Here is a 12,994-nt window from a genome sequence, read left to right as displayed (position 1 = left end):
TTTTGATGTGGACCATTTTTAAACTCTTTCTTGAATTTGTCACAACATTGCTTCTTTTTTATGTTTTGTTTTTTGGCCTTGAGGCACATGGGATCTTAGCTCCCTGAGCAGGGATTGAACTCACACCCTAAGAAGGCAAAGTCTTAACCACTGGACCCTCAGGGAAATCCCTCAGTCATTTTGTAGAATGTCCTTTTGCTTGGGTTAGTCTGATGTTTGTTAGTGATTGGATTAACGAGTCTCAGTTGGCAGGAGTCTCACAGAAGTGCTACTGTGCATCTCAGTGCATTGTATCAGGAGCCACCGTGATCTCTGTGTGTCCCGGAACTGGTGACGTTAACTTCCATCATTTGGGTAGGGAGGTGTCGGCCAGGTTTCTCTGTGGTAAAGTTACTGTTTTTCGCTTTGTAATTAGTAATTTAAGAAGAGATACTTTAAGCCTGCCCTCAATAAAATTTTCCATCTATTTTTTATTTATTTGATTAGTTAGTTATTTGATTTTGGCTGTGCTGGGTCTTCTTTGCTACTCGGCCTTTTCTCTAGATGCGGCGAGAGGTGGCTACTCTCTAGTTCTGTGTGAGGGCTTCTCATTGCTGTGGCTTTTCATGTTGCAGAGCACAGACTTAGGGAGCTCGGGCTGCAGTATTTTGGCATGTGGGCTCAGTAACTCCAGCTCCCGGACTCTAAAGCACAGAGTTGTGGCACAGTGGCTTAGTTGCTCCACGGCATGTGGGATCTTCCCGGACCAAGGATCACACCCATGTCTCCTGTATGGGCAGATGGATTTCTTACCACTGAGCCACCAAGGAAGCCCCGAACTTTTCCACCTGTTGATGATTGTTGACTGAATCAAGAATTAGTTGTAAAATCAAGATCCTGGCTCTGATTTTAAGGCTGGTGTCTGTATTTCAGAATGATAGCATAGGATGGAAGGGAGGAGGAAGCAAGAGACAACATCTGACTCTGTAAACTGTTTCTCAGATGTCTATCATGGAGAATGGAAGGTGACTGATACTGACTTTCTAACCCTATTAAGAAAAAAACTGAGGGGGTGGAGGATTGGGAGCTTAGGACCAGTACATAACCACTATTAATACTATGTATAAAATAGGTACTAATGAGAACCTACTGTATACTGCAGGGAACTCTACTTAATGATCTGTGGTGACCTGAATGGGAAGGAAGTCCAAAAGTGAGGGGATATATGTAGATTCACTTTGCTGTACAGTAGAAAGTAACACAACATTATAAAGCAACTGTGTTCTTATAAAAATTAATTTTTTTTTCTTTTTTTTTCTTTTTTTTTTTAATAAAAATTAATTTTAAAAAAGGAAAAAAACGACCTGGGAAATCAGACTGGATTTTAAGCAATAAAAGCTTTTAATTCCTAATGGAATGGCTGCGATCCAAAAGTCTACAAATAATAAATGCTGGAGAGGGTGTGGAGAAAAGGGAACCCTCTTACACTGTTGGTGGGAATGCAAACTAGTACAGCCACTATGGAGAACAGTGTGGAGATTCCTTAAAAAACTGGAAATAGAACTGCCTTATGTTCCAGCAATCCCACTGCTGGGCATACACACTGAGGAAACCAGAAGGGAAAGAGACACGTGTACCCCAATGTTCATTGCAGCACTGTTTATAATAGCCAGGACCTGGAAGCAACCTAGATGTCCATCAGCAGATGAATGGATAAGAAAACAGTGGTACATATACACAATGGAGTATTACTCGGCCATTAAAAAGAATACATTTGAATCAGTTCTAATGAGGTGGATGAAACTGGAGCCTATTATACAGAGTGAAGTAAGCCAGAAGGAAAAACATAAATACAGTATACTAACGCATATATATGGAATTTAGAAAGATGGTAACAATAACCCGGTGTACGAGACAGCAAAAGAGACACTGATGTATAGAACAGTCTTATGGACTCTGTGGGAGAGGGAGAGGGTGGGAAGATTTGGGAGAATGGCATTGAAACATGTAAAATATCATGTAAGAAACGAGTTGCCAGTCCAGGTTCGATGCACGATACTGGATGCTTGGGGCTAGTGCACTGGGACGACCCAGAGGGATGGTATGGGGAGGGAGGAGGGAGGAGGGTTCAGGATGGGGAACACATGTATACCTGTGGCGGATTCATTTTGATATTTGGCAAAACTAATACAATTATGTAAAGTTTAAAAATAAAATAAAATTAGAAAAAAAAAAAATTCCTAATGGAATAAGAATTTCTCCTTATCTAGCACTAAGTCCCAAACACCACACCAGCCGTTAAGCAGACACAATATTTTTAGCCCTCGTAACCACTCTTCGAAAGAGTACTATAATCTCCAATTTATAGTTGAAGAAACTGAGATCAGAAGAGTGGAGGTGTATGCCTAAAGTTATACATCTAGGAGTGGAAGAGTGTGGATTCTGACTAAGATCCGTTGGGCTCCACACTCTTACTCTTTTTAGAGGGAAGGAGCTTGGGGTCATGTCATGGCTTGCAGCCTCAACACACATCCCGCCAGTGCCAGTTTTCAATGAATTCCCAGCTTAAGAGTAAGGTAATTCCCACTCCCCACGTGGATGTTAAGCCCTGGAGTCCTGCAAAGAGGCTGATGAGGTCCCATTGCGGTGATCTTCTGGCCCCAGCCAGCTGGTCCTTGAACCCTAGCAGCCCCCTGGCTGGAGTGTCCTGAGAGGACCTCCCTCAGCTCTGCTACTGCCCCTGCGGCCCAGGTGGCAGGGCCATCCAGACATTGACTCAACAGTTCGCCTTGCCTGCCCAGCACGGCTGCATGTCCCGTGCTTAGAAAGGCAGGAAACTGAACTCCGGTATTTTAGAAAGTCTTTTAACAATAAGCTTGATTAAAAGGGGGTTTTCCAGTTAACCCTGGAGAATTTCAGTTAACCAACGACTTATTGTGTTCTAGTTCTTTGAAATGTGGTTATCTATGTTCATTGTGTATTTAGGGTAAATCTCATTTGCCAGACGATTCAATTAAACAGGATTTCCCTAAAGAGGGAAATCCTAAAATTACCGTTTGGTATAAGCCACAGAACCAGAGAATAACTATGTTGAAAAGGTTTTAGGGATCATTTAATAGGATTTTTTTATTGTTCAGATGAGGAAACTGAGGCCCAGAGAGGACTATAACTTACCCAAGGTCACATGGCTTATTATTGACATAACTATTAACTAGAAACCTCACATCCAAAGTGCTTTCTGCCACATCAAGAATAATTACAAGGCAGGAAACCTTTATGTCTAGGGTTACCTGCAGGCTGAATTTATCTTAAGGTTGTGTCTTTTGTTTGTCCTGCACAGTGTTCTAAAAGTTGGGACGTTTCCTGTAAGAATCCACATTTGGTGTTTCTTTGGGAAAGCTGTACAATCCGGCCACACTGAGCCCAGTGGCAATGAAGTGGGGGCTGGGCTGCAGCAAGCCTTCTGGAGTGGGGTCATGGGATCTACATTCCTCCATACCCTGTCAGCTCACACCTGGGTAAGCTGACATTTCATGACCTGCTGGTAGCTCCAGGCATTGGGATTTGGGTTCTCTGCTTTCTGGTGGAAGGCACTCCTTAGTTAATTAAAATAAATAAATAAATAAAAGAGGGCTGGAGTGGCCAGACTGAAAAATAGGGGGACAATGAGGGATCAGAAACACTCGTGTTACATGCCAGGGTGCAGTGCCGGGCATGCAGCTGGTCCCAGGCAAGCTCAGATCAGGAGCTAGAAAGAGCTCCAAGAGCTTCTCATTACGGTGAAAAAGGTCAAAAGTTCAACAGCAAAAGGAGGGACTTCCTTCAGGGTCCAGTGGCTAAGACTTTGTGCCTCCCAATGCAGGGGGCCCAGGTTTGATCTCTGGTTGGGGAACTAGATCCCATATGTCTCAAAGGAGTTTGCATGCTGTAACTAAAGGTTTTGCACGCTACAATGAAGATCAAAGATCTTGTGTGCCACAACTGAGACTTGGCACACCAAATAAATAAATATATATAAAGAAAGAAACAGCAAAAGGAGATATAGCACCTGGCAAGATAATATGTACTGATAAAGTGAGTGGAACAGGAAAGATGTGCTAGAGTAGTTCAGATGGTCAAGGAAGTTCTAGTAGAGGTGGAACCTGACTCAGAAGTTGACTTATTTTAAAGAATGGAGACACTGTGGGCAGAACAACTAGCCAGGAAGCTATTTCAGCCATCAGAGCCAAGAGCCAGGGTTAGGTGAGTGGAGACAGAGAGGGAGGGAAGAGGTGGAGGCCAGAGAGACATCCCCCAGTGGGGATGGACAGGGTCGGATGCCTGCATGGAGGAGAGAGAAAGAGAACAGTCAAAGCTGGTGGATCCTTTGTGCCTGGGTGACCAGGAGGAGGTCATGACCCAAACAGAGAAGGGGAGCTGGAAGGAAAAGCTGGATGGGAAATGATGAAGAATTTATTTCTAGACATGTTGAGTTTGAGGTGATAACAGGGTCAGGCAGGTCCAGGTGAGGAATCAGAATGCAGACCCAGAGCATGCCCCCAACCCCCAGTAAGCACTTTACAATCTAGCCTCCCTTTGCCCATTTGGGAGTGAAATCCTTAAACATATAGACACACTGATTAAAAAAAGGAGGCCTACGTAGGGGAGGGGAACAGCAGAAGGGAGTGGTGAGCATGGTTGGGAGGAAACTGGTGAGAAGAGATACATCTATGAGTACTCAGTTCTTTTGTGCTGGAGCTTTTAATCTGGGGTCTTGGGACACCTAGGGTCTCATGCACAGCCCTGTCCTTAGAGGCAGAACTGAAGTGTGTGTGTGTGTGTGTGTGTGTGTGTGTGTGTGTGTGTGTGTGTGTGTGTGTGTGTGTGTAGTGGAGGGATGGGAGTTGCCACCTAGGGTCTCATGCACAGCCCTGTCCTTAGAGGCAGAACTGAAGTGTGTGTGTGTGTGTGTGTGTGTGTGTGTGTGTGTGTGTGTGTGTGTGTGTGTGTGTGTGTGTGTGTGTGTGTAGTGGAGGGATGGGAGTTGCCACCTAGGGTCTCATGCACAGCCCTGTCCTTAGAGGCAGAACTGAAGTGTGTGTGTGTGTGTGTGTGTGTGTGTGTGTGTGTGTGTGTGTGTGTGTGTGTGTGTGTGTGTGTGTGTGTAGTGGAGGGATGGGAGTTGCCTAAGGACATTTTTTGGAAAGACGGTGCATAACTTTCATTAGATTCTCAAAGGGGACTTGTCTCCCTGGCAAAGTTGAAAACCACTGAAATGGAAGCCCCTGCAGTCCCCCTGGTGGATCTGGAACACAGTGGTACCATTTATCCTGGTTCCCTGTCATTTTTTTTTTTTCCAGATCCTTGCCTAGAAGTGTATTCTAGCCGGCCTCTCTCACCCGGAACAGGGGAAATGTCCCTCCTCCTTAAAGGCCTCTTTTTTGGGGTGGGCGTGGCTGAGTGAGTCCCCGAAGTCCCTGGGGTGCAGCGGAGAGGGGTCGAGGAGGCACAGCTTCCAGGGGACGGGAGGGGGAGGCTGCGGGGAGCCGGAGCGGATGTCACGGCTTACCTCAGAGCCTGAATTAGAAGGCTGAAAAAATCACAGCAGGAAATAACGTGGTGCCTAAAATAGAAGCATCAACTGGGAGAGAGGCCGGGAGTAGGTGGCATTTGAGGCTCCCGCCGCGTCCTCCCCAGCGGCTGCCTGACAAGCGCGTCGGAGGAGGAGGCGTGCGGATGAGCAATGGGGCCAGAAAAGGCCAGAAAGGCCGAGGCCGCGTTTCTGCTGGGGAGGAGGGAAGGAGCCTCGGAAAACAGCCACAGTCTGAGGAGCAGAAGGGACCCTGCTGTCCTGGTCGTCTTCCCGACCCCCGCCCACACACCTCCACCGTCCCCCTAACCTCCCCCGTCCCCCTAACCTCCCCCTTCCTTCTCACCACCCCCTAACACACACACACAAAGCCCCCTCTCCCCTTCCTCTTCCTTCCAGCACCTTCGGTCTCTCACCTTGCCCACTGCCTCAGCCTGGCCACCCCCTCTACCTTTTCAGCACCCCTCCCTCCTCTGTCCTTCCCCCAGAGTCCCCTCCAGGCTTGTCACCTACAGCAGCGCCTCCACTTCCACCCCCTCCCACTGGCCCTGCCCCTCTCCTCCAAGCCCCTGGACTGCAAGGCCTTGGTCTCCAGACAGGAAGCTGCCCGCAGGTCCTTGCTGCCTTCCTGGGCCACGTAATCAGAGGTCATTCTAGGAGCAGCAGTGCTCAAGGTCAGCCTCCCTCTGCCTGACTGTAGTAACCCCTCTACCACCCCAAGCCCAGCCCCTTTCCCTCCTCTATGAGACTGCCAGGGCCTGGTGCCTTGGGAAAGGCCCCAGGCAAGGGGTGGGGGTCCTTCACCTAGACTCTGGCCTCAGGAAGGTTTGAGACCACACAAAACCTTTGCCTGCAGACCTGGGCTGGCCCTCCTTCCATGGCCACGTCTATAGAGAGGACTCTCAGAACTGTTCCCTGACTGTTGGTTCTCCCGTGCATACATACTCAGAGCAAACAGCCAGGCACAAAAACAGTAATGGCCACACTACTTATAGAGCGTTTATGTGTACATATTAACTCACTAATCCTCACAACCCCACGAAGTAGGTATCTTTATCGTTCCCATTTTATGGATGATGAAACTGAGGTTAAGACTCTTTCCTTCCACTGCAGGGGGCTTGGGTTTGATCCCTGGTTGGAGAAGTTCTACATGCCTTGAGGAACAGACAAAGAAAAACAAAATTTTTTTAATTATGTAAAAAAAGAAAATGATGAATTAACTTGGCCATATTCACGGAGCTAGTCAGGGGAAGGGCCAGGCTTTGGGCCCAGGGGGTCTAACTGCAGGTCCTAACTGAATTTCACACACCATTGCCTCTCAGCTTAGTGCTGTTCTACGCAGCTCTTTTTTTCTAAAAAAGTGGATTTTTTTTTTTTTTTTCTGAAAATAAGCATAAGGTATTTGAGATTCTAAGCATGATGAGTGCTTGGAAATTTCAATTTTTTAAAAAATCAGATAGTTTTATTTTTACTTCTCTGGGTTGTTTTTCCCCCCAGCTGTTGCTCTTCTGAAAACAAGTGTTCTCATTTTTGCCAGTCTGAAGTGCTGAGCGTCCTCATCACCATCTGGAATGAAGGGGCATTCATTCGCGCTCAAGTGCACTGCCCACACACATACGTGGACCACTCGCTCCCTCCCGAATCACGCCTTTGTGTTGTTCTGGGGTTAATGGCTGATGATTTGCCAAACAGAATTCTCAGGGAAGGTATGTGGCTAACGTGGCTTCATGCAGGCTTTGTTCCCTGGAGGCTGGGAGTTATTGGAATCTTGGTAAGAAACAGTGGCTAAGGTTGTGGGTAGGGGACTCAAAAAAATGTCATAAGGAAATAATAATGTAGTTAACATTTATTCATACTTACTAAATGCAAGGCTTTGTGCTAAACATTTTACAGGAATGATCTCATTTAAGTGACACAATAACCCTATGACATTAGTAGTATCATTACCATTTGACAGAAAATTTGAGGTCATGTAAGGCTTAAGGGCAGAGGTTCTGATATACTGAACCAGCACTTACTGCAATGAAAACTTGGTGGTTTCTGCAAGGTTTTTTTTTTTTCTTTCCGATATGGAAATATCTTTGTCATTGCTAATTATAAAAGTAATACGTGCTCAGGACTTCCCTGGCAGTCCAGTGGTTAAGACTCTGTGCTTCCAATGCAAGGGGCAGGGATTTAATTCCTGTTGGGAAACTAACATCCCACATGCCATGTGGCTCAGCCAAGAAAATAGAAAAAAAAAAAAAGTAATACATGCTCATGGAAGAATTAAAACAACACAGAAGTGTTTAAAGTAAAACATTGACGTCTTCCCCAATAATGCCCCTCTGCATAGACTTTTAATGCACTTCTCCATTTTAAGATACCTGGTATCTCACCATTATACTCCACAGTGGACAACTTTGCACATGTCAGTACACACTAGATGATTTCCTTAATTCTAGCAGGGGAATTGGTGAGTCAGAAGGTAGAAACATTTACATTTTGGTAACTTGTTGAAATGGATGAAGTAATTTATTTTAAGCCATGGTATTAAATGGAGGGTAAAGAGGCAGGGAAAATAGGCCTTTGTTCTGCTGGCAATAGTTTAACTAGTGCAATCTTTCTTTTTAAAGAAATTTTGTTTATTTATTTATTTGATTGTGCCAGGTCTTGGCCGCACGTGGGATCTTTGATCTTTGTTGTGGCATGCAGACTCTTAGTTGTAGCATGTGGGGTCTAGTTCCCTGACCAGGGATTGAGCCAAGGCCCCCTTGTTGGGAGCATGGGGTCTTAGCCACTAGACCACCAGGGAAATCCCTAAGTAGTACAATCTTAAAGAAATATGTTAACATATATTTAGAGACTTAAAAATGTTCACACTTTTTACTTTAGAGCAACTTATGGAAGTCTATTGAAATCAAGGAAATAAGTGGAAAAGTAATATTTAGCATGATGATAGGCAAAATTTGGGTATGACTTAAATGTCCTTCAATAAAAGAATGGTTAAACAAGTCTTGAAAAAAATTATGACCATCTTCATGCTGGAATACTATATAGTCATTAAAAATGATGGTTTTGAAGACTCTCATAACATGGTGGAAATGCTGAGAAAGTAAAGTCAAGTGAAAAAGTAATATACAAAATTATATGCATGTATGGTTATAGTTGGAAACCCTCTGTAGCTCAGTTGGTAAAGAATCTGCCTGCAATACAGGAGACCTGGGTTTTATCCCTGGGTCAGGAAGATCCCCTGGAAAAGGGAATGGCAACCCACTCCAGTATTCTTGCCTGGAGAATTCCATGGACAGACCATGGGGTTGAAAAGAGTTGGATGTGACTGAGCAACTTTCATTCATTCCATGGTTACAGTTGTACAAAAAGAAACAGTAAAGAAATAGTAGCAAAATGATAGCATTGATATGTTAAGAGTGTTGGGATTAATGCAGTTTTTCTTTTTCATTTTTTTTGGTAATATGGTTTATTTTTGTAGTAAATGTTATATTCATTAAGAACTGTGGAATCGTTGGAAATTATCAAAAGACTTTGCTTCCTTTTTCCTCTCTGGATTTGAGTTCTTACCTCTATAAATGAAGCAGTTAGATTGAAGTTGATGACTTCTAAGTCATCCCAGTCCTGTTATTGTATCTTCTCTGATACAGGCAAGCTGTTCTTTCTGTTACAGATTCAAAGCCCAAAGTCAGTCTTCATACTGAAAATGGACAGATCAGACTGGAACCTATTTTGTGACCATGAGCTCAGGTTATGCTTACATGTGTCAAAGCTTCCATATGAATTTGAAGAAGAAAACAGAATGTTGGTAGAATCTTCATAGATACATCTTTAGGCTCAGTGTTTCCCCCTAGGACATGGGGTATTCGAGCAGTGACTGCCCAGCTTGTCCCAGTGTTGAGGGGCTGTGTCTTAGACCAGCTCCCTCCCTCATTCCCCCTGCTGTGAATCTGTTACATTGGAGACCAGTAGGATTTCACTGACCCTGGGAAACAATGGGAAATAAGTGAGGCTAGCAGTCAGGGGAGGCATGTTGAGTTGATCTGGAGAAATCCAGTTGATCTGGAGAAATGTGTGTGTGTGTGTGTGTGTGTGTGTGTATGAAGGGACAAGGCTGGAAGAATGCCACTCTGCTGGCACAGCCTTCGTCAGAGCCCTGAAAAGGGCTGAGTGGGCTCTGACTCAGCTCTGTGACTCACCCTCTGTACTGCCGTCTCCATGCTCTGGGCACATCCTCTGGACCATTTCAGCCCAGCCTCCAGTGGAGGAAGGTGAGATCTGGGCCGGCAGCTCCGGATGACTCATCCTGCTGAGCTGGAAGGAAGGGGCCACAGCCCCCTCTCCTACACCCCTCATCACCACCCTGCCTCCCCAGGAGTCCCCATGCAGGTCCAGACCCCATGTGGACGTTATGGCTGCTCTACTAGCAGCCCCCATCGAGGCTCAACCCACCCACCCATTCAAATACCTGCTCCATACCATCACTTCCTTGGTCCCTTTCCCTCGTTGTCCCCTGTCCTTCCTGTGGGCATCTGAGGTCAGCTTATAGGGAGGCTTGTAAGCCTCTCTGGATTACCCGTCATTCTGTTCTTTGCATCTCACAACTTCCCAGCTTACAAAATAGTTTTACATCCCTTTTCTCATTTGATTCTCTGGGACTCTAAGAAGCCTGGCAGGGTAGTAAACATCACCATTCTACAGGGAAGGACATGGAAGGTCACAGAAATGAAGGAAATTTTTAAAGGAATTCATGAAGAGCATTGAGGGCTGTGATGCAAGAGGCTTGCTGGGGAAGGGCAGAGCTGTTAGGGCAACTGCAAGGCTTTTGACTGGACAGTGGGCTGGGGAAGAGGGACAGTGCTGGCCACTTTGTGACATGACAAGAAATGTGCCTGCCTTAGAGCAGAAGATGGGTGAGGTGTTTTGACTTTATCCCAAGACCAATGAGAGGTTCCAATGAGAGGTTTTAAGTGGGGGACCTGAGGGTGGCATGCCAAGGAGCCAGGAGGCTATTTCCATGGTTCAGTTGAGAGTGGATGATCTACCTGTGAGCAGTGGCTCCTGGGATGATGTCAACCCTGAGAAAATTGTAATTTATTCCTGTAAAGAGGCCTGGAGCTCTCTGTAGATGGTGACTGGAGCCAAGCAGAGGGTGAGATGGCTTTTGGGGAAGAGGAAGGGACACAGGGGACACCACACTTAAGAGCTGAGCCAGGGAAGGAGTGCTTTCCCTGCTTTCCCTGAACGAAGGCATGTGTGGCCCCTGCAACAACAGCCGCTCAGGAAGAGGGCTTGCAGTAAGTGAGAGCACTGCCCACCTTGACCTCCATCCGTGTGGACAAGACCCTGTGAAGGAGACGTGCCACTGTCACCTCACAGAGGCAAGCATGAGCACCCGAGGGAACCCCTTGCTCCCCCTTCTGTCGTGGTCCTTCTCCTCTTCTGCCCAGTGCTGGGCTATGCGGGTCACCAACTGAGGACACAGTCTTGGCAGGCAGCCAGTGAGTGGCCTCTTGGGAGAGTTCCCGGAACCTCCAGTGAGCTGTGGCTCCAGGCTCTGGGAAGGGGCCGGGCTTCCTGAGCCGTTTTACCCTCGGGCATTGGTGGAGGTGACAGGACTTCCAGATAAAATAGGGAATGTCCAGTTAAATTTGCATTTCAGATTGAAAAAAAAAAAAAAAAAATTTTTTTTTTAGTATATCCCAAACATGAGATATACTTATATTTTTAAAGTATTTGATGTGTATCTGAAATTCAGGTCTGACTGGGTATCTGTCCTGTATTTTTATTTGCTAAACACAGGACAGACATCCATGGAGGTGCCTCACTACCTCCTGCCTACTAAGGCCTCAGGGATTTTCCTTTGTCTGAGGTCACGATAAGACCCAGCCTCTGCATCCCTCAGCCTCCCCTGGGACTTCATGTGGGGCTCAGGGTTGCATGGGGAGACATGCCTGCCCTGATGGCCTCCCACCTTCTGGTTAACTAGCATCGAACCCAAGCTACTGTGACCTTCCACATGTCTGTGGCTCCCCACCTGGATAGACAGCTTGCTGCCTCTGCTTGTGAGGCCTAACTAGTGAGGGGACCGGGGCTCTCCTGCTCCGGCCATCAGCATCCCCCAAGGTGTCAGTTGCATCCAGGCCCAGTTGGTGGCCCCAGGAGCCTACCGCTCCCAGCCACCAGCAGCTTGCACAGTGGGGCCCAGGCTGAGGACTGGAGGAAAATGAAGGTATAAGCTCTGCACTTGGGGTAGTGTAGGTGTGTGTTTGTTCAGAGGCCTATGTTAGAAAACAGCAGCACCACATCTGGCCTGGGCTTTAGAGTTCAAGGTGCTTTCCCATGTCTGAGCTCATTTGACCCTCACCAAGTCACGGTCAGGGGTGCAGAAAGGGAGCTGCCTCCTCCTTTATGGATGAGCGACCTGGGGCTGAGAGAGGTTAGGTCTTTGCCCAGAGTCACCTATCCTAACACACGTGAGAGTGGCTGCTTCACCCTGGCACAGAGCAAAGTGCTACAGCTCGGAGTTGGTGCTCTGGGCGAAGTTCCTTCGTTCCCACAGTAGGGGGCAGACCTGAGGCCTTGCATTGAGAACCAGGCGGACCAAGTGGACAAGTCCTCTGTCCTGCCCTGGCTGTAAGCAAAAAAGGTGGGCCTCCCCACCCCACCCCCTGCCCCGCTCTCACTGGCAGAGCTTAGAGAGCTTTCTCGGGATACATCTTATCTCCCAGCCTCTCCAACAGGAGAGGGGAGCAGAAATCTTGGTGAGGACCTCCCTGGGGCAGCAGGGCTGGGCACTGAGTGCTCTGAGTGAGGATCTGGCTCAGTCACAGCAGAGTCTTGGTGAATGCTGAGCAGACTTTGAAGGAGGAGGTCACAGTGAAGAGTGCGTACATGAGGAATGGTATATATCTACTCCACAAATATTTTCTGAGTATCTGCTGTGTGCCAATCACCATTCTAGATATTGGAGATACTTAGTGAAAGTCACTCAGTTGGGTCTAACTCTTTGCAACCCCGTGGACTGTAGCCTGCTAGGCTCCTCTGTCCATGGGATTTCCTAGGCAAGAATACTGAAGTGGGTTGCCCCTGGAGAAGGATCTCCAGGGGATCTTCCCAACCCAGGGATTGAGCCCAGGTCTCTTGCATTGCAGGCAGATTCTTTAGTGTTTCTTTACCAAGGAAGCCCTGGGGATGCTTAAGGATAGAACAAATATGCATACACTGACACCTCACAGATTGCCTTCTCTTGCTTGTGAGCTATCTTGACCCCAGCAAATAGAATGTAAAATTCAGCCCCTTTACCAGTTTCTAGAAAAAAACTTTTTCCTCCAGACATAGGGGTGGGGTAGGGCATGTGTGTATAGGGTAGTGGTATTGAACTAAAGATTTATGGGGCCATGATGAGAGGCTGTCAACCCCCTCACAGGCTCTCACTCTGAATCAGTCCTCAGT

General features: G+C 46.9%; 1 protein-coding gene across 2 annotated transcripts in view; it reads left to right on the top strand.

Moving 5' to 3' along the window:
- SLC4A1AP (solute carrier family 4 member 1 adaptor protein) overlaps nt 1–12,994 on the top strand; it is a 75,640-nt gene that overhangs the window by 35,083 nt on the left and 27,563 nt on the right. Inside the window, exon 14 of one of the 2 annotated variants that reach the window (XM_027555776.1) lies at nt 1,332–1,407. The exons of the other annotated variant lie outside the window; for it this stretch is intronic. Coding sequence (XP_027411577.1) covers nt 1,332–1,384 — 53 coding nt within the window. The 3' untranslated portion in view covers nt 1,385–1,407. Of the gene's footprint in view, nt 1–1,331; nt 1,408–12,994 lie in introns of those variants that run through there. 2 annotated transcript variants of the gene reach the window in all.

This window comes from Bos indicus x Bos taurus, chromosome 11 (assembly GCF_003369695.1).
Source record: "Bos indicus x Bos taurus breed Angus x Brahman F1 hybrid chromosome 11, Bos_hybrid_MaternalHap_v2.0, whole genome shotgun sequence".
Lineage (NCBI taxonomy): Eukaryota > Metazoa > Chordata > Mammalia > Artiodactyla > Bovidae > Bos > Bos indicus x Bos taurus.
This window is presented reverse-complemented; position numbering and strand designations above follow the sequence as displayed.